General features: G+C 36.6%; 1 protein-coding gene across 1 annotated transcript in view; it reads right to left on the reverse strand.

Moving 5' to 3' along the window:
* The window catches only part of LOC307051218 (uncharacterized protein), a gene marked incomplete at both ends in the record, with an annotated part of 36,092 nt that overhangs the window by 5,737 nt on the left and 8,230 nt on the right, over nucleotides 1-22,125 (reverse strand). The window contains 2 exons of the mRNA XM_079701550.1: nucleotides 9,724-10,460; nucleotides 10,523-12,201. Of these exons, the coding sequence (XP_079557676.1) occupies nucleotides 9,724-10,460; nucleotides 10,523-12,201 (2,416 nt within the window). The remainder of the gene's footprint in view (nucleotides 1-9,723; nucleotides 10,461-10,522; nucleotides 12,202-22,125) is intronic.

Raw genomic sequence — 22,125 nt, forward strand, 5'->3', positions numbered from 1 at the left:
TTACCATGAGTGTGTGCTGAATTTTATCTAGTGACTTTTTCTGTATCCATTGAGGTAATCATATGATTTTCCTCTTTTACCTAATGTAATGTAGTATATTGATTGGATTTGCATTCTTAAAATAACACAGTTTTCTCATAATTTATTATTTCTCTTTTATATATTTCTGAATTTTATTTACTGATATTTTGTTTAGAATTTTTCCATCTGTGTTTGTAAAAGAGATTGGTCTCTAGTTTTCCTTATGATGTCCTATTCAGGTTTGGATGTCATAATCCATTGAAGTCATGCTGGTACCCAGATAATCTGGGAAATATTTCCTGTTTATCTGTCTTCCAAAAGATTTTGTATAAATTGGTGTTAGTTGCTCCATGAGTATTTAGAAGAATTCACTAGTGTGAACTAAGTGGCAAGGTTTTTAATAACAAGTTTAATTTACTTAAGATATGACTAATCAGATTTCTTCTTGTTTCAGTTTTAGTAAATTGTGTTTTTAAAAGATGTTTTCCATTTTACATAAATTATCAAATTTATTGGCATACAGTTGTTCATAATATCTTCTTTTATTTTTTAATATCTGTAGGATTGGTAGTGATGTTCCTTTTTCATTCCTGATACTTATGATCCATGTTTTCTTTCTTTTTAACATTAGTCTTATGAAGAGTTTTTAATAAGAGTTATTAATTATTACATGGAACCAACTTTAAGTTTTGTTAATCTTCTTCGTTGTATATTTCTCAGCTTTGTATTTATTTATGTTTATATATATATATGTATTATTTTCTTCCTTCTACATTGGTATTTGATTTGTTATTTTTCTAGCTTCTTCAGATGAAAGCTTAGATTATTGATTTTTAACCTTTCTTTTCTAACCTGTGCATTTAAAGTTTTAAAATTTCCCTGTAAAAGCTGTTTTGATATATCAGATCTTAACTTTTACCCAGTTCAAAATATATGTAAATTTCTTCTGCGATTTCTTCTTTGATGGATTATATTATTTAATTTTGAAGAATTTGGTATTTCTTTTAAATTTTTATTTCTGCCTTAATTTCATTGTCAAAGAGCATATTGAGTGATTTCAATTCTTTAAAAAAAATTAGAGACTTGCCTTATGACCCAGAATATGGATAATTTTGATATATGCATGTGCATATAAAAAGAACGTGTACTTACCAGTGTACTATGTATGTCAGTTTATTCAAATATAATTATTGTGTTGTTCAGATTTCTAATATTCAGTGTAGGTGTGTCTTCTTATTCTATCAGGGGTTGAGAGAGTTGTAATACATCCTCCTCCTGTGACTGGATTTATCTATTTCTTATTTATGTTCTTTCAGTTTAACTTTCTATATTTTGTAATTATCTTATGGGGATATATTCAGTCTTAGAATTGACATACTTCTGGTATATTTACCTCCTTATCATTATGAAATATCTCTCTTTGTCTCTAGTAATGCATCTTTCCTTAAAGTCTCCTTTGTCTTATGTGAGTATATCTATACTTGGTTTATTTTGGTTAGTGTTTGTGTCATGTATCTTTTTCTATTTTTAAATTTTCAAACTTTCTGTCATAACACACACACAGAGACACACACAGTTATGTGACAGCATATACTTGAATTTTTCTTAAACCTAATCGGACAACATTGGTTGTTTAATTGGATTATTTAATCCAATTGCAATTAATGTAATATTTGATATCTATCCACTTATATTTACCATCTAAATTTTTGCTGTTTGTCCCTAAAGATTTTTTCTTTTTGATTATTTAGATATTTATTTTTTTCTTTGATTCATTTTAAAATTATTCTCCTTGTGATTAGCTTAGAGATTACAACATCCATCTTTGATCTACAAGAGTCTAATACAAATTATTTAATTTTACTACTCCCATGATAATGCTTAGAACCTTAGAATTCCTTAACTCTGTTTATAGCACCTGCCTTTTACATTATTATTGTTATGAATTAAAATTTTATATATATTTTAAATCCTTTAAGAAACTATTATTTTTGCCTTTAATAATCAATAGCAATTTATAGTTACACTTATTCTTGTTCTTCATTTCTTCCTGCAAATCTGTGATTCCTTCAGGACTGTTTTCCTTCTGCCTAATGAATTCCATTAAAAGTATTTCTTTTAGTGCAGATGCGACTGTGATTAATTCTTGCAGTTTTTGTTTGTTTGAAAACTTCATTTTTGAAAGATATATTTTCCGGTGATAGAATTCTAGTCTGGTAGTTATTTTTTTTCAGGACTCTGAAGACATCATTCCTTTGTCTTTTGGCTGCTTGATAGTCAGCTCTCTATTTTATTGTTGTTCCTTTCAAAGCACTGTGTCATCTTCATGTGGTTGCTTTTAAGATTTTCTCTTTGACTTTGGTCTTTAGCAGCCTTCCTGTGATATTCCTAGCTGTGCTTTGTTTTTTCTTTAACATCTTTATTGGCGTATAATTGCTTTACAATGTTGTGTTAGTTTCTGCTGTATAACAAAGTGAATCAGCTATATGTATACATATATCCCCATATCCCCTCCCTCTTGCATTTCCCTCCCACTCTCCCTATCCCACCCCTCTAGGTGGTCACAAAGCACTGAGCTGATCTCCCTGTGCTATGTAGCTGCTTCCCGCTAACTATTTTACATTTGGTAGTGTATATATGTCAATACTACTCTCTAGCTTCGTCCCAGCTTACCCTTCCCTCTCCCTGTGTCCTTAAGTCCATTCTGTACATCTGCGTCTTTGTTCCTGTCCTGCCCCTAGGTTCATCGGAGCCTTTTTTTTTCCTCTTAGATTCCATATATATGTGTTAGCATACGGTATTTGTTTTTCTCTTTCTGACTTACTTCACTCTGTATGACAGACTCTAGGTCCATCCACCTCACTACAAATAACTCAATTTCATTTCTTTTTATGGCTGAGTAATATTCCATTGTATATATGTGCCACATCTTCTTTATCCATTCATCTGTCGTTGGACACTTAGGTTGCTTCCATGTCCTGGCAATGTAAATACTGTGGCAATGAACATTGTGGTACATGACTCTTTTTTAAAAAATAAATTTATTTATGTATTTATTTATTTTTCGCTGCGTTGGATCTTCTTTGCTGCACACGGGCTTTCTTAAGTTGTGGTGAGCAGGGGCTACTCTTCACTGCGGTGCATGGGCTTCTCACTGCGGTGGCCTCTGTTGTTGCAGAACACCGCCTCTAGCCACGCGGGCATCAGTAGTTGTGGCACGCAGGCTTCAGCAGTTGTGGCACACAGGCTCAGCCGCTCCGGGGCATGTGGGATCTTCCTGGACCAGGGCTCGAACCTGTGCCCCCTGCATTGGCAGGCAGATTCTTAACCACTGCGCCACCAGGGAAGCCCATGACTCTTTTTGAATTATGGTTTTCTCAGGGTATATGTGCAGTAGTGGGATTGCTGGGTCATATAGTAGTTCTACTTTTAAGGAACCTCCATACTGTTCTCCATAGTGGCTGTATCAATTCACATTCCCACCAACAGTGCAAGAGTGTTCCCTTTTCTCCACACCCTCTCCAGCATTGATTGTTTGTAGATTTTTGTTGATGGCCATTGTGACTGGTGTGAGGTGATACCTCATTGTAGTTTTGATTTCCATTTCTCTAATGATTAGTGATTTGAGCATCTTTTCATGTGTTTGTTGGCAATCTGTATATCTTCTTTGGAGAAATGTCTGTTTAGGTCTTCTGCCCAATTTGGATTGGGTTGTTTGTTTTTTTCATATTGAGCTGCATGAGCTTCTTGTATATTTTAGAGATTAATCCTTTGTCAGTTGCTTCCTTGGCAAATATTTTCTCCTATTCTGAGGGTTGTCTTTTCATCTTGTTTATGTTTTCCTTTGCTGTGCAAAAGCTTTAAAGTTTCATTAGGTCCCATTTGTTTATTTTTGCTTTTATTTCCATTTCTCTAGGAGGTGAGTCAAAAAGGATCTTGCTGTGATTTATGTCATAGAGTGTTCTGCCTATGTTTTCCTCTAAGAGTTATATAGTGTCTGGCCTTACATTTAGGTCTTTAATCCATTTTGAGTTTATTTTTCTATATGGTTTTAGGGAGTGTTCTAGTTTCAGACTTCTACATGTAGCTGTCCAGTTTCCCCAGCACCACTTACTGAAGAGGCTGTCCTTTCTCCATTGTATATTCTTGCCTCCTTTATCAAAAACAAGGTGACCATATTTGTGTGGGCTTATCTCTGGGCTTTCTATCCTGTTCCACTGATCTATATTTCTGTTTTTGTGCCAGTACTGTACTGTCTTGATTACTGTAGCTTTGTAGTATAATCTGAAGTCTGGGAGCCAGATTCCTCCAGCTCCATTTTTCTTTCTCAGGATTGCTTTGGCTATTTGGGGTCTTTTGTGTTTCCATACAAATTGTGAAATTTTTTGTTCTAGTTATGTGAAAAATGCCAGTGGTAGTTTGATAGGGATTGCATTGAATCTGTAGATTGCTTTGGGTAGTATAGTCATTTTCACAATGTTGATTCTTCCAATCCAAGAACATGGTATATCTCTCCACCTGTTTGTATCATCTTTAATTTCTTTTATCAGTGTCTTATAGTTTTCTGCATACAGGTCTTTTGTCTCCTTAGGTAGGTTTATTCCTAGGTATTTTATTCTTTTTGTTGCAATGGTAAATGGAAGGAAACAACAGCAAATATCAATAAAACTAAAAGCTGGTTCTTTGAGAAGATAAACAAAATTGATAAACCATTAGCCAGACTCATCAAGAAAAAAAGGGAGAAGACTCAAATCAACAGAAATAGAAATGAAAAAGGAGAAGTAACAACTGACACTGCAGAAATACAAAGGATCGTGAGAGATTACTACAAGCAACTATATGCCAATAAAATGGACAACCTGGAAGAAATGGACAAATTTTAGAAAAGCACAACCCTCTGAGACTGAACCAGGAAGAAATAGAAAATATAAACAGACCAATCACAAGCACTGAAATTGAGACTGTGATTAAAAATCTTCCAACAAACAAAAGCCCAGGACCAGATGGCTTCACAGGCGAATTCTATCAAACACTTAGCAAAGAGCTAACACCTATCCTTCTCAAACTCTTCCAAAATATAGCAGAGGGAGGAACACTCCCAAACTCATTCTACGAGGCCACTATCATCCTGATACCAAAACCAGACAAAGATGTCACAAAAAAACCTACATGCCAATATCACTGATGAACATAGGTGCAAAAATCCTCAATAAAATACTAGCAAACAGAATCCAACAGCACATTAAAAGGATCATACACTATGACCAAGTGGGTTTATCCCAGGAATGCAAGGATTCTTCAATATATGCAAATCAATCAATGTGATACACCATATTAACAAATTGAAGGATGAAAACCATATGATCTTCTCAAAGATGCAGAAAAACTTTCAACAAAATTCAACACCCATTTATGATAAAAACTCTCCAGAAAGTAGGCATAGAGGGAACTTACCTCAACATAATAAAGGTCATATATGACAAACCCACAACCAACATCATTCTCAATGGTGAAAAACTGAAACTATTTCCTCTAAGATCAGGAAGAAGACAAGGTTGCCCACTCTCACCACTATTACTCAACATAGTTTTGGAAGTTTTAGACACAGCAATCAGAGAAGAAAAAGAATAAAAGGGGGCTTCCCTGGTGGCGCAGTGGTTGGGAGTCCGCCTGCCGATGCAGGGGACGCGGGTTCGTGCCCCGGTCCGGGAAGATCCCATATGCCGCGGAGTGGCTGGGCCCGTGAGCCATGGCTGCTGAGCCTGCACATTCAGAGCCTGTGCTCCGCAACGGGAAAGGCCACAACAGTGAGAGGCCCGCATACCGCAAAAAAAAAAAAAAAAAAAAGAATAAAAGGAATCCAAATCAGAAAAGAAGAAGTAAAACTGTCACTGTTTGCAGATGACATGATACTATACATAGAGAATCCTAAAGATGCTACCAGAAAACTACTAGAGCTAATCAATGAATTTGGTAAAGTAGCAGGATACAAAATTAATGCACAGAAATCTCTTGCATTCCTATACACTAACAATGAAAAATCTGAAAGAGAAATTAAGGAAACACTCCCATTTACCATTGTTTTTTATTCTCCTAATTGAGTTTCATTGAGCATCTTGAGCGGTACATTTTGTTCACCATTTTTGGAAAATTCTTGGTCATTATTTCTTTAAACATTGCTTATTCCCCATTCCTAGTCCTTCTAGGATTACAATCATATGTGTGTTGGAGTTTTTCATTATGTTCCACATGTCACTAAATGTTCTTGTCTGTATTTTTAATTATTTCATTTCTCAGTACTTCTATTTGGATATTTAATATTGGCCTGTCTTGCATTCACTAATCCTATAATCCTTTACAACTACTATGCCATTACACAATCTAATATTTTAAAATTTCAGTTATTATATTCTTAAGTCCCAAAATTAATTTCCATTTTATTCCATTCTCTAGTGAAATTCTCTCCTACCTATTTTCTGTATTCCTTATTTTAACATATCAGTCATACTTATTTTAAGATCACTGTCAGTAAATTCTAGTATGTATTTTATCTGTAGGTCTTCTGTATTGTCTGATTTTTCCTCTAGGTTTTATTCATGTCAACCAGCCTTTTTGTATGTGTGCCTCATAATTTTTTATTGAATGCTGAAGATTAATGTAAAAAGCTGTCCAGGATCCAGATGATATTATTTTCTTCCAGAAAGAGTTCACCTTTTCCTCTGTTAGCTTGATAGAGTCATGTCTAATCAAATTGCCTTAACTGAAACAAGCACTGTGCTTAGTCAAGGTTCTTTGCAGTCCTGAAAAGCACCTGACCCTTCAGAATTTTCAGTTCAGAACTCAGTGTATTCTCCACAGCCTTTCCCATGGAAGGTCACAAACTCTAATTTTCATGCATTAAGACTATTAAAACTTCACTCTGCTTTTCAGAAATTTTTCTTCAAGTTTTTAGTCTTCTTCCCTGGAATGTCCCAGAATTTGACAAGCAACATGAGGGGGAAAACTGGCCTTGAGCTTGAACCTTCAGTTTGCCAAAGGCTATTGAAGTTACCCCATCCCTGGCAGAAGCCTTTTGTCTGTTCTTTGAGTTTGCAAATTTCCTTAGGGCAAATTGACTGTAGGAGTCAGTTCAGAACTCTAAGGATTTTCCTTTTCAGGAATCTTAGCCCCTTCAGTTCTTTTTATATCATCTGCTGTCTGTTGCTTGAAACTGGTAACTTCTGAATTTAAAACAGGTTTTATTGTTGTTTTCTGCTGTTAGATAATCCATCTAACCGGGAAACAGAATTCCACCAAATATGTGCATAACTTATAATTTAAGACTATTTAAAATCTATATTTTGTAATTTCTGGTAGTAAGAAATAGAGGGTCTTAAAGTGATGTGGGTTATATTGCCTTCAGTAGAGTTTCTGCGCCTAAAACAGCATGTGTTAAACTCACTATATGCTATGCCTAAAAACAACAACAAAGGAATTGTAAAAAATGCACACATAATAGAAGCACTTGAGAAACTATGATTGAAATGGGTATTATTATCCAGATATTTGGCCTCCATTCTCTATTTTTGTTTTGCAAAAGTAGAACTGTCCTATTTTTCTTAAGGTATTCATTTTGGGGAAGTTATTTGGATTATATTTACTATTAAATTATAATCATTGAATTTTAAAATGTTCATCTATTCTACACCAAAGACTGGTGGTGATCCCCAGCTAGTAAGGAATGATCCATACTTTATAAATACACACAGTAATTTATAAAGTAATACACAAAGTGAGTCATAAATTTACTCATATAAATTCATAAGTGTGGTTCTGAGTGTTTGGCCAGTCTCATTTGGGTGATTATACAAATTGGACTTTCCTGGCATAAACAAAAACATGAACTTAGATTTTCATAATGTTGAAATATATTGCTGAAAACTTCAATTACATTTCTTGTCATCATACATAAAAACTATTTCATTTAAATATCTAACAGTAAATGGAGAAGTCAAAGTAAATGGAGAAGTTAAAGTTGACTACCATATTTATGTCATATTTATGTTTAATTTTGTTCTCATTTTTATCACTTTCTAATTTTAAGTATTAGGTTGGATGAAGGCTAAAAACTATGTTTCAATAATAACTTAAACAGTAATTTTCCTTTTTTATTTCATTATATCCTTAGAAAAAATGTAATTCAGAGAAAGATGCAAGTAATTAAATTCCAGTAGGATGACACGAGATCTAAAAATAAATACTTAGGTTATAAAGCAGGCTCTTTAATTACTCACATTGTGCCAAAAGTTCAATAACTGGTCTTATAGTTACATCCGTATAAATTTAGTTGGAAACCACATAATCGTCTTGCTTGGCTTAATGAACACAACATGAAACAATTATAATTCAGATAAGTTTATCTTAATTTCTATTTCTATTCTTGTTGTCTTAAAAGAAAAAACAATGCTACTTAAAAGAAAAAACAATGCTACTTCTTACTACTAAAAGTTAGAATAATTGAAAAAGTAAATTTATGTAAAATACCCAAAAGCTACATTGAAGAAGAAAACAAGGTGACTTGGAGATCAAAAATAAATCATCATTTTGTTCATAAAAGCTGCCCATGTTTCCAGAGTAACTTAAAATGAGCAATCAGACTAGAACATAATAACCAAAACTGAGAAGAAATTCTGACTCTTTTGAAACATGCAGAGAAGCTGCAGGAAAACCAAGAAAAACACATACGTTAAACTACATTTGAACTTCTATTAATAGGGCAAAAGGAAGGACAAGAAAGTATATGCCCTCTACCTCTTGAGTCCTTTTAAAGGATTAAGGGTTTAATTAAGGTTCTAAGATTTTAAGTATTTTACCAAACAGTGACTTAGTTTTATTTTAGTGAAGTGATACCAAGTTATATAAGATTTTCTCTTTAATTGTTATTTATAAATGAGAATAATTTTTATTTTAATATCAGTGAGTATTTATGGAGCAATTACAATGTGCTACGTAAGTAGCAAACAAGATAATCTCTAGCATATACAGTGCTCACAATGGGATATGGTCACAACTGTAGTGTATCAATAATTTAATAAAGTGCATGTTTAGGTACAATTTGGGAGAAACAAGTATGCTAATTTATATGTTCATGGCTATTCAGGGGGGCATAGCCTGGTAGAATAGTGAACAAGAAAGGTCTAGGTAGCTACAAAGAATTTCAAACATTCTGGCCTTGCAAATATAAGGCTATGTGGTAAAGACAAGCACCAAAAATATAGAGAAATATAAGATTACACAGAAGCTTTAAAATGTTTCCTTGAAAAGACATTAACCAAGAAGTTCCTTTAAATAAAATTTCTTCTTACACTACTTGAGTAATTTATAGTTTTGGAAAGATTAATCATCAAGAGAAGGTCAAATATGGAGAAATACATAATATCAAGTGTAACTACAAATGCTAAATCCAATGAATATTAGTAAAAGGAAGATTTAGCACAGAGACATGCATAAGTTTGCAGTAGAGATATACATATTTATACAACAAAACAATCTCAAGATAAAGTAACGCAATGTGAGTCATGTTTAACAAACTTGAGAGGCTCACTTGACCAAATATGACACTTAACCGAACAAAACTATTCCTGCAGTTGGGGCATTCTTTTAATTTCTCTCTCTGTGTTCTGAACCAACTGGGAAATACTGGCTTCAGGAATTTGAACTCACCAGTTTCATGGTCTCCCGTCAGACACACCTCGTACTGGTAGCTCTGGGACAGGGTCCCCGTGTCGCTGACGTCCACCAGGTGGCCCGGAAAGGGGCCCTCGGGCACCGAGCAGCGACCCACCGAGGCCGCCCCGCTCCTCCTGCACAGCCGCACCGCGACGAACACCAGCACCGAGAAGAGGAAGAGCGACGACACCGACGCCAAGGCCACCACCAGGTAGACGGTGAGCGGGGCGGCCGGGGCCGCGTCCGCCGCTTCCGCTTCCGGGGCCGGCAGGTAGGGCTGCGAGAAGCCGTCCACCAGCAGCAGGTGCAGCGTGACGCTGGCCGAGAGCGGCGGCTCGCCGTTGTCCTTGACCAGCACCACCAGCCTGTGCTTGGCCGCGTCGCGCTCGCTCAGCAGCCGGGCCGTGCGCACCTCGCCGTTGTGCGCCCACACGCCGAAGAGCCCGGGCTCCGTGGCCTTGAGCAGCTGGTACGACAGCCAGGCGTTCTGGCCCGAGTCGCCGTCCACCGCCACCACCTTGGTCACCAGGTAGCCCGCCTCGGCCGCCCTGGGCACCAGCTCGGTGCAGGGCGCCGAGGCGTTCTGCAGCGGGTACAGCACGAAGGGCGCGTTGTCGTTGTCGTCCGCCACGAGCACGCGCACCAGCGCCTGGCTGCTGAGCGCGGGCGAGCCGCGGTCGGCGGCGCCCACGCGGAACTCGAACGCTCTTAGGGCCTCGTAGTCCAGGGACCTCAGGGCGAACAGGTGGCCGTTGTCCGGGTTGATGACACTAGGGAGGCCAGGGGCACGTGCGGGTCGAGGGGCGGCAGCAGCGAGTAGGTGACCTGGGCGTTGGCGCCCGCGTCTCTGTCTGTGGCGCGGACGGTGCCGATGTGCAGGGCGGGGCTGTTGTTCTCGCGGACGGTCAGGGTGTAGGAGGTCTGGGTGAAGGCGGGGGCGTTGTCGTTGACGTCGGACACCAGCACGGTTATGTTGTGCTCGGTTTTCAGCCTGGGGGTTCCCATATCTGTGACGGTGATGGTGATGTTGTACTCGGCTCTGCTCTCTCTGTCCAGCGGACTCTCTGTTACCAGGGTGTAGAAATTCTTTAAAGTCGGTTTTAGAATGAATGGCAGATTACCTGGAATAGAGCAAACCATCCTTCCATTGTCTCCGGAGTCTCTATCTCGAATTCGGAAGATGGAGACTACAGTCTCAGGAGCATTTTCTGGGATGGAGCAGGTGAGTGAAGGTATGGTAAGTTCAGGGGCGTTGTCATTCACATCTACCACCTCTATGACTACAGTGCCTTTTCCGGAAAGGCCTCCTCCATCTGTAGCCTCAATTTCCACGAGGTAAGATTTAATTTGTTCAAAATCCAATTTCTTTGTCAGTCGGATTTCTCCTGTGATTTCATTTATTGAGAAAGTTTGTTTAATTTCCTCTGATGCTTGGAACAAGCCATAGGAAACAGCCCCAAAGTTTCCAGCATCTACATCCCTAGCTAAAACAGTAAGTATTGGGGAGTCTAGGGGGCTGTTTTCCAGAACCTTCACCTCATATGGAGTGTGCACAAACTCAGGAGCATTGTCATTGACATCCATGATCAGGATTCGTAACATGCTGGTGCCAGACCTAGGTGGAGACCCACCATCCAGCGCCATGAGGGTTAAGCTGAACTCAGGCTGCTCCTCTCGATCCAGTGCTTTGTCCTGCACCAAATCTGGATATTTCTTGCCCTCACTATGATTTCGAGTGACAACGTGAAAATGAGAATTGGGGCTGATAGTGTATTTTTGAAGACCATTGCTGCCCACATCCAAATCCTGAGCTAATTTCAACGGAAAAACAGTCCCTGGCTGGCTGTTTTCCGGTATTTTCAGGAGCATTTCCCTATTCGGGAATCCTGGGGAGTGGTCATTTACGTCCTGGATTAATAGTTCTCCTTCAAAAAATTGCACCGGAGTTTCCAGGAACACTTGGAAATTCAGCACACAGGGTTCAACGGGGCCACATATATCTTCCCGGTCTAGTTTCTCCCTCAAAAGCAAATCTCCAGTCTGGAGATCTAGCAGCAAGCGCTGCTTGTCATCGTCACACACCACCTGGGCCGACCGGGCGGCCAGCTCCCCAATTCCCAGGCCCAGGTCCTTGGTCAAATGGGCTATAAAGGAGACGCTCTCTGTTTCTTCCAGCACAGAATAACGAATAGGCGCAGGGTGAGCCTGAGACAAGAATACCATCAAAATAAAGGTCATCACTTGCCTGTTTTGCTGAATTCTCTCTAGCGTCTCCATGTTGGAGCCAGAGTGCTTACATCCAATCCCTTCAGCAACCACAAAAAGACCCGAGGTATTAAATTCTGACTTCTTGCTTGGTAGAATCTTCACAAAATTGCCTTTAATCTTAAAGTCGTTTAGTATATCGCTACCCAAACTCGTTGGTAACCCAGCACGGCTGGCAAAGCTTCTTCTGTGTGGTGTTGATTTCGTCTGGCAACAAAGGAACACGGGAGCTCTTTACGGCTCCTTATTCACAGTCTTAGCCAGCAGCGCCACCCTGCGTCCTTATTGAGAAACTAATACTGTAGTCTCAAGTCAGCCTATTTTGGAAGTGTCCAAATGTAAGCCCTTTAAAAAGGTGTATAGAACTTTTAAAAGTTTTGTTATTCCATTAAGGTATAAGTTATTCCATTACATTGCATGAGCTAGAATAATTGTGAGCACAAAGCAAGGGGATATCTTCCTCTCCCCATACCCTTACAAGTGGAACTTAAAGAACTCCATTTCCCCTTTGTCATAATCTAAACAGGGGAGATAAACTCTTATAAAATTATAACTCATAATAGTTTTATCTGTTTATTTCCAAGTAAGTGAGAAATTTATGATGATGCAAAAAGTTTGTGTAAGGTGTTCTGTACCACCTGGTCTCAGGTTCTATTTTTTTACACTGGTGTGCAAACAGTAATACAGTTGAATAAAGAGGCATCTTGCTTTGTTGTAAGTCCTTTTACAGTGTGAACCCACATTAAAATATTAAGGAGGTCAAATAGTATTAGAGTCAGATTCTTAGATCCAGAGAGGAAATGAAAGGATTTTTACAGATAAAGAAACAGAAGCTCAGAGGGTGATAGGACTTGATTATTCTACTTGACTATTATCAGGATAATATCAAGACAAAATTGAGTGAAAATCATAGAATCTTATTAAGGTAAAGCCTTTAAGTTTAAGGTGATTTAGCTAGATATCTGTATTTAATAATGAGTTTGCTTCTTACCACATTGATCCTTTGTAGCCCAGATATCACATTCCTTGACTAGCCAATTTGCGGGAAGACAAGAAGCAGTGATTTAAAACATTTTAATGTGTGAGCAAAGGGTACCACAAGCTTTGACTACTTATATATGGTGAAGAGGAGAGACTTGTTTATAAAATGGATTTCAGTGCAGCATGCAGCTATTGTGATTTCCCTGATACAGTAAGTTAACTGAGACACAGTTAATCAGTTTACTGGTTACAATTAGTATATTAAATGGAGTACCACTTATCTTGGTACATATGGGATTTCTCCTTAAATATCTTGTAATTTAATTACTTAATTAACCTCATAAATTATGATTCACATTTAATGAATTATTTTAAAATCATGTCAGTAATCTTAGATTCTGATAATGATAGAAAGTATTAGGAAAAATTATTATTTACTTTTTTTTGGCCATGCCGCGCACATGCGGGATCTTAATTCCACAACCAGAGATCAAACCCATGTCCCCTGCAGTGGAAGCGTGGAGCCTTAACTGCTGGTCCGCCAGGAAAGTCCCAGGAAACATTATTTTTGAAAGAAGCCTGGACTATAGTAATCATTCAGTACATATCATTTGGATAAATTAATTAACCCACTCTAATGATCATATTTCTACCTATATTAGCAGATTACTGTGAGATCATGCATTCAGCCATGAACATGTCTGACACTGAATACAGAATTCTGAGAGATGAGAGTATAATACACACTAAGCACTGTTCAAATAAATTTACTTTTATTCTAGCTCTGTTAATTCCTGTTGTAAGAGATCTAGTAATAGCAATAATAGTAATATTAATATGCTGTAGAATTTTATTTAATGTTTAGGGCAAATCGGAGAAAGATATATCAACATTAAGTGAAATGAAAAAATAATAATAAACATACTGAAAAAAAAGAAAGAATATTATTTTAGATATAAATGGAAAGCAAATTTCCTGAATGAAACAAAAAATTGTTTCATACTATGTTAACTGAGCTCTAGTTAGATTCAAGTTAAAGAGTTCAGGACAAAATTCAAACTAGATTTTGTTTACTTATTCCTATATGCTGACATAGTAATAGTGTTGCAGATTAGCTCTTTTCGATCCCTTTTGTCAATCCAAAGCAAATGAAATCTAGGTAATATTAACATATATGTGTCACTATATGCCAGATAGTATTTTAAGCATTTTACGTACACTAACTCATTTTATCCCTCAAACAACCCTATGAGGTGTGGGCACTCTTATTAGGCACACTTTATAGAAAAAGACATTGAGGAATAGAAAGTTTAAATAATCTGCCCATAGTCACGCACCATGTGAAATGGCAAAGGTAGGATTCAAACTGTTACAGAATGGCTCCAGAATCCATTCTTTGATCTAACTAAGTGGAATTACAGAGGTGAACAACTTTTTAGGTAATTTAGATCCAAACTTCAGCCTTGCCTTGGGTACACAGATATCATATGTGAAATATATTTGTATTCAAATTTTCAATTAGTATAAGAATCTTTTAAATAGTTTGTCTCCCTTTAGAGATAGGTACCAGCAAAAAGAGGTGCTTACAAAATTTAGAAATTGAAAGGAAAACTAAGAGTGTTTTGTTGAGATCATTATTAGGTTTTAAAAAAATACTAAGAGTGACATGAATAATGAATTCCCTGTAGCCTTAAATATATATCCATATATATACATACATATCCATATATATATATACATATACATATATATATATATATACCTATGTATAGATCTTTTGAAATGTTATCAGCGTGTAAAGTTAAAATCAAGAAAGGTGGCCTAGGGCTTCCCTGGTGGCGCAGTGGTTGAGAGTCTGCCTGCCGATGCAGGGGACATGGGTTCATGCCCCGGTCCGGGAAGATCCCACATGCTGCGGAGCGGCTAGGCCCGTGAGCCATGGCCGCTGAGCCTGCACGTCCAGAGCCTGTGCTCTGCAATGGGACAGGCCACAGCAGTGAGAGGCCCGCGTACCGCAAAAAAAAAAAAAGAAAGGTGGCCTAAGATGATAGTTTAACATTGCATCATGGATTATTTTGCCAAACTGCCAAACTTATCAGAAAAAAACTATTATATCTGCATGGAAGAGGCATTAATGATAAAGAGAATGACCACCTGCAAAACCATTCCATTCCAGTCAGGAAAGCTGCATTATCCATTCTGAAGGATTCATACAACAACTTACACAATTGGTTGCCAGACCTGAAGCACAATATTTAAAATATTTCTTCCATTTTGAATACACAAAGAGAGATAGAATAGTTAGAGGGATACTCTGGTAATTAAATATCAGTTTTAATTCCTCCCTGGTAAAATATAGGCAAGAACTTTAAATATCATTGAGGGAAAGATAAAAATCATTTTAAAGGAATTTGAATACAAGAAGTCCTAAAGTTCAAATGCGAAACACATACTTTGAAGTTTTGAGTAGTCTCACTTGTTTAAAAAAAATGAGAGAATGTTCTTTTAAACTTCATGATAACTTGAGGGCTGTTTTGTTCTTAACTTGGAGGGGGAAAGTACAGAGGGATATTAAGCGATAATTGAAAGGAGAGATGAATTGGTGAAATATGTATTAGATTTTAAATATTATTTTTAGTTACTGAAATCACACTTCAAATAGTATTATTTCAAAATATTAAGCAGCATTGATAATTGGTAATTATAAATGGTTTGTAGATTTTACTAGAAATTCTTATAAAAGGAATTATCTTTTGGAATTTTCTACTAAATAGATATATTAGATTCATCAGCTGGCCATTCAAATGAAATAACTGTAAAGCAAACAATATTTGTCACTGGTAAAAGCAAACTAAAATTTAATATCTTTTAATCTTTTAATATCTTATAGCTAAACTGAAGCTATTTTTAAAAAAAATCACACTAATTGAAATGCAAATTTAGAAAGGAGATATTTGAATAATTAGAGTGTTTGGCCTTAGAAATTTGTGATGAGATCCAATATAATTTCTAATAATTCCTTGTATTACGTACTAAATTAAAAATAGTATTTGTATGTTTAATGTATCAAAATATTCAAATATTTATTGTTGTTATTTTTCAAGATTGTTTTGGCTACTTGCATTTCCAAGTGAATTTTACCTTCAATTTGCTAATTTCTGCAAAAAAAAAAAAAAAAGCAAGCCTGCTGGGATTTTGATAGGGATTCAGTTGAATCTGTAAACCAATGTTAAATCTTCCAAAACATGAACAATTTTTCAGTTGAATCTGTAAACCAATGTTAAATCTTCCAAAACATGAACAATTTTCCATTTACTTAGGTTTTCTTTCATTTCTTTCACTGATGTTTTATAGTGTTTGGCATACAAGTCTTGCACTTATTAAATTTATTCCTAAGTATTGTATTATTATTATTATTATTATTATTTTTTTTTTTTTTTCGGTACGCGGGCCTCTCACTGTTGTGGCCTCTCCCGTTGCGGAGCACAGGCTCCGGACGCGCAGACTCAGCGGCCGTGGCTCACGGGCCCAGCCGCTCCGCGGCATGTGGGATCTTCCCGGACCGGGGTACGAACCCGTGTCCCCTGCATCAGCAGGCGGACTCTCAACCACTGCGCCACCAGGGAAGCCCCCAGTATTATTTTTGATGCTATTGTAAATGGAATGTTTTCTTCATTTCATTTTTGCATTGTCCAATGCTAGTATATAGAAATAGTATTGATTTTTATATACTGGTCTTGTATCTTTTGCTGAATTCATTTATTAAGTTTAGTAGTTTTTTGGTGGATTCCTTAGGATTTTTATATGCACAGTCATGTCACCTGCAGAGATAGTTTTACTTCGTTTCCAGTTTGAATTATTTTATTTCTTTTCCTTGTCTAGTTGCTCTGGCTAGAATTTCCAGTACAATGTTAATTAGGAACAGTGAGAGGGAACATCCTTGTTTTGTTTCTGATCTTAGGGAGAAAGCTTTCAGTCTTTCACCATTAAGTGTGAAGTTAGCTGTGGGCTTTTATAGTTGCCTTTTATCAAGTTGAGGATATTCCCTATTATTCTCAGTTTCATGAGTGTTTTTATTATGAAAAGGTGTTGTATTTTGTACGATGCTTTTCCTGCATTTATTGAAATGGTTGTATGGTTTTCCTTTTCTGTTAATATGGTATATTGCATTGATTGATTTTCATATGTTAAATCAACCTTGTATTTCTGCGACAAATCCCACTTCGTCATGTTGTATAATCCTTTTCACATGTTGCTGGAGTCAGTTTGCTAATATTTTGTTGAGGATTTTTTGTACCTATATTCACAAGAGATATTGGTATTTAATTTCCTTTCCTTGTGTTATCTTTGGTTCTGGCAGCAGGGTAATACTGGCCTCATAAAATGAATTGGGAAGTGGTCCCTGCTCCCTTTTTTTAAAAAACAAGTTTGTGAAATATTGGTGTTTTTAAAAAAAATATTTATTTATTTATTTGGCTGCACCTGGTCTTAGTTGCAGCACTCGAGATCTTCGTTGCCACATGCAGGATCTTCATTGCAGCATGCAGTATCTTTAGTTGCGGCATGCGGGATCTTTAGTTGCGGCACGTGGAATCTTTAGTTGCGGCATGCGGGATCTTTAGTTGCGGCATGCGGGATCTAGTTCCCTGACCAGGGATCAAACCTGGGCCCCTTGTATTGGGAGCATGGAGCCTTAGCCACTGGACCACCAAAGAAGTCCTTGGTGTTAATTCTTTAAATGTTCAGTACAATTCACCAGTGAAGCCATCTAGTCCTGGGCTTTTCCTTGTAGAAAGTTTTCTGACTACTGATTAAGTCTTGTTGAATAGGATGAAACATTCAGGATGAAGAAATCCATTTCCCCAGAGATAAATATAAGGGGAAAAAATCCTCAAAAGACAATATTTAGAGAAGACAATTTTAATTTTTGATAAACTTCTAATTTTTCTAGAAGTTGAGTTTCTCATCAAAGTCTTTCCTCATGGACAGCCCATATTAGTTGGACACTATTGACTTCAAAAATCTGAACCCATTTGTCTCTGATATTCCAGTCAGAAACCTCTCATATTAGTAGTTCTGGAACTAAGTCTTAGTGATGTTGACATCCCCAGAATGCTCAGAAGGTGGCCTTATGAGCAGCAGTCCACTGAAGGCTCCTTGTTCATCCTCCACATTTGAGCATCACTGAATAGGAGCAGAGAGAATTGAAAGAGGAAGATGGCTAAATAAAATTAGTGATCAAGAGGATAGAGCATGTGTTGGCTTGAGTAAACTTCTGTGGGTGGTTCAAGGAACAGAAGGTAGGGCTGGGATAGGTCCTCAAACAGGTATAGCATAATTATGCCAAATAGAAGGTGGCTTCTAGTTGTCTTTAATAATAGCACAAGCTTGTGCCTGGCTGTATCTATCTCTTATGAGCTTAGATATGCTTCAGTGCTCTATACTTCCAGGTTGTGGGTCCATGTGCTAATAAACATTAAGTACTTTGAGGCTTTGAATCATTGATAAAATAGTCATGAGTTCTAGCTCATCACCATCCAGGATACCACCTTGTTCTACCTGGTACCAACTCAGTACACAATATAGGATTGCTTAGCAGTGGATTTTCTTTGTCATCCAGCATGTTGGGTGTGTCATCCAGGACCACCATATGCAGCACTGTCATGCATATTAATCAAGACCATGTTTTTTCCCTGTAGGTAATTCTCATGTATCAATTACTTCAGTTACAACTCATTTTCCTCAAAATCAGCTTTATTCTAAGATTAAATCAGCTTGTTTACTCTAAAGATTGAAAAGTAAATGATGTCTTCATTAGCTCTCATGTCTATAGCCTTATCAGACATCATGACAGCCAAGAAGCAGAGGGTGACAGTCCCTAAGATTTTGCTTCATAGAGCAAATGCAGGGCAGTGCCACCCAAGGGAGACTGGGGCCCAGCTCAAACACATCATTAGGTGTTGGTCCAGAACTTCTACTTGTGTGTGGCAAAGTTGAGCTAAGCTTCTTAATTAAGGCTTGGATTTGTAGAGCCTGAGGCTGTAACCACTTTGAGACTCCTTCCTCCCTTTGCAAGACTACCAAAACCAGTAATGCTATGAGGGAAATCTCCAATAGAACATGAGTTCTCAATAAAATATCACCAACTAACAAGACTAACAGTGTGAAAAACAGACTCAACAAATAAAAGATGTATACAGAAGAAACAGAGATTGGAACAATATGGAAAGAACTTAAAAGTAAAAGATATTTAATTTCCTCCAACAAAAAAGAAGGAAATGGCAATTGTTTAAAAAAAAAAGAACAAATTGTTGTGAAAACCTGCCAAGTGGAAATTTTGGGGAAAAAAGCCCACAAAAAACTATAGTTAATTAAAAAAAATTCAGTATATTGGGTGAATCTCAGGTTTGGACCTAGCAAATATCAGAACATCAAGAATAAAGAAAAAATCTTAGAGTTAAGAAGTTTACAGATAAAAGAATGAGAACTAGACTGATATACTTTTCATCAACAGTCTTCAATACTAAAAGAGGGAGAAGGAAAATTAGTTTACATTTTTTTAATATAAATTTATTTATTTATTTATTTATTTTGCTGCGTTGGGTCTTCGTTGCTGTGCACGGGCTTTTGCTAGTTGCGGTGCATGGGCTTCTCATTGAAGTGGCTTCTCTTGTTGCAGAGCGTGGGCTCTAGGCGTGTGGGCTTCAGTAGTTGTGGCTTGTGGGCTCTAGAGTGCAGGCTCAGTAGTTGTGGTTCACGAGCTTAGTTGCTCCGCAGCATGTGGGATCTTCTCAGACTAGGGCTCAAACCCGTGTCCCCTGCATTGGCAGGCGGATTCTTAACTGCTGCACCAACAGGGAAGTCCCTAGTTTACATTTTAAAATCTATGATCAACCAAGCTATTGGCTAAGAACATGAGGATTAGACATAGAAATAACTGAATTATGCCTAATAGGTTGCCAGCTTTAAAACATGTAACAATCTACTCTAAGAAGCAAAATAGAGTAGTGGGATATATTTTTTAAAACTGTCATTTTTTAAAGTCCCCATTTGCAAGGAAGCCATATTTAAGGATTAAGGAAGATTTATTAAAAGTGTGGTAAGTTAGTTCACTAGTTTTAATGAGTGATATTTGAACATAGTTTAGTCTTTTAACAACTCTACATAAAAGTTTAAAGTTCATTTTCATCTCTTTGCCTTTCAGTGTTAAAAACTAGATTAGAATATTAGTAAGAGATCAATCTGGAAATAATTCACAGTAATGAATTTGTCCATCCTTTAGAAGAAAAACTACTGGGAAATTATTATGAATGTAGAAAGTATCACTTTTACCTAGTGCTGGACTTTCAGTTGGGGGAATTCCAAAAAGTGGCAAAGATAGTTAGTACTATACATATGGTGCCCTCTCTGTCATGCATGTAATAAAATATCCAGGTAAAGAAGTTTCTGAAAGTTGTCTTCAAATAAAAGGGTAAAAGGTTTCCAATAGACAAGAAATAAAAGCAACTTTGAACCAAGAGTACGGTATAATTTTTTCCTATCTTCAAATTTAGTCCATATGATCTTTTCTGGCTTTACTAAATTCTGATCACTTCTCAAAAATATGTGAATTCAGTGCATCTATCAACTAAGATATTAAGTATCTGTTCTTCTTATGTCTGGGTCTAAGTAACTCCCCGGTTATATAGCGCCTCCAATTTGAGTCCAAAATCATATACCATATTGGCCAAAAAAAGAACTGGCCTCCATATTTTCTGTAGTTGAAAATTTCCCTGGTTCTGACACGAGCTGGAACTAAGCCAGCCACATACAGAGAAGTCTTGATCAGAATTCTTTGCCTTTTCTCTGATCTTCATGAAAATTCAGCTAAGTATGAAAAGTAGAAAAAAAAATCTGACCAAAGAGCCAGATTCAATTATCTCTATAAAGTACTTAATGAGTGAAAGGAAATACTGTCTTTCCCTTGATTACTAAGGATTCATGTATTTGAGTCTCATGCATAAAATAACACCATTTTAATATGATTATAACTTTATGTGTGATTGAAGACATGTCAGTATTATTTTTTTTTGTTTTTTGGGTTTTTTTTTACAGTCATTAGGGGTTTTAAATTTTTGAGCTGTAATTGACATGTAACACTATATTAGTTTCAGGTGTGACAATGATTTGATATTTGTGCATATTGCAAATGATGACATAAGTCTAGTTAACATCTAGTTAACGACATTCTTTTTCTCTTTTGAGAATTTTCAAAATCTTTGAGAAACTTCAGTTCTCTTTCTTCTAGTCATGAGTATTCAATTCCTGGAAAGTTCTATGCCTCTGGATGAGAAAATGCCTATGAGGAGAAATTTTATTTTTTCCTAATCAGATTTTTAAATTGGGGACTAAATATTTTTACTTTAAAATAAGGTTTTTTTCTATTTCATTCAAAATAGACATAAAAATCGATGTTTGGTTGCTTCAAGAGTTTATTCTTAGTTGTAGTTAATTTAGACTTTCACAGTGATATTGCTCTCTCCCCTTTAGAACTTCCCATTCTTATAATCTTCTTTTAATTACTCTATAGGAGGTAGAATGCTGATGTGTTTGGGCAGTGTTTATCCCAGAAGGACCATACATAATCCTAAATCATGTCAGGTTGAAATGTGAAGGAGGAAACTAAGAAAATATTTCCTTCATATATCACCATATAAATGCCACGTAGATATTAATTTTTTTAAAGTAGGATTGGATGGGACACCACTTTTGCTATAAAGCATTTAGAGAACATATATACATGTACTTTCTTGAAATTTTTTAAAAATGGCCCTCAGGTTGATAATACTTACATCTCAGAAGTTAAAAAACAAATTGTCATTCCACCAGATGTTTATTAAATAATGTTTTCATGCCAAATGGAAAAGCACGATCAGTTGTTCAAAATGCCTATGTTTAATTTTTTTCTCAGTCATCCATCATAAATACATTTTAGGCAAATCTAAGAGTAATCTGACCTATTAACCTACATTTTTTGTCCATTTTTAGCCAATATAAGCATATACAGTGTTGAAATATTAATTGCAAATGTCAAAACAAAATGAATTATGTATGTAAGTTTTATTTGAGTACTAAGCCTCTACAGGATGATACACCTTAAAATGGTACTTA

The sequence above is a fragment of the Hyperoodon ampullatus genome (genome assembly GCF_949752795.1).
Source record: "Hyperoodon ampullatus genome assembly, chromosome: 4".
Lineage (NCBI taxonomy): Eukaryota > Metazoa > Chordata > Mammalia > Artiodactyla > Ziphiidae > Hyperoodon > Hyperoodon ampullatus.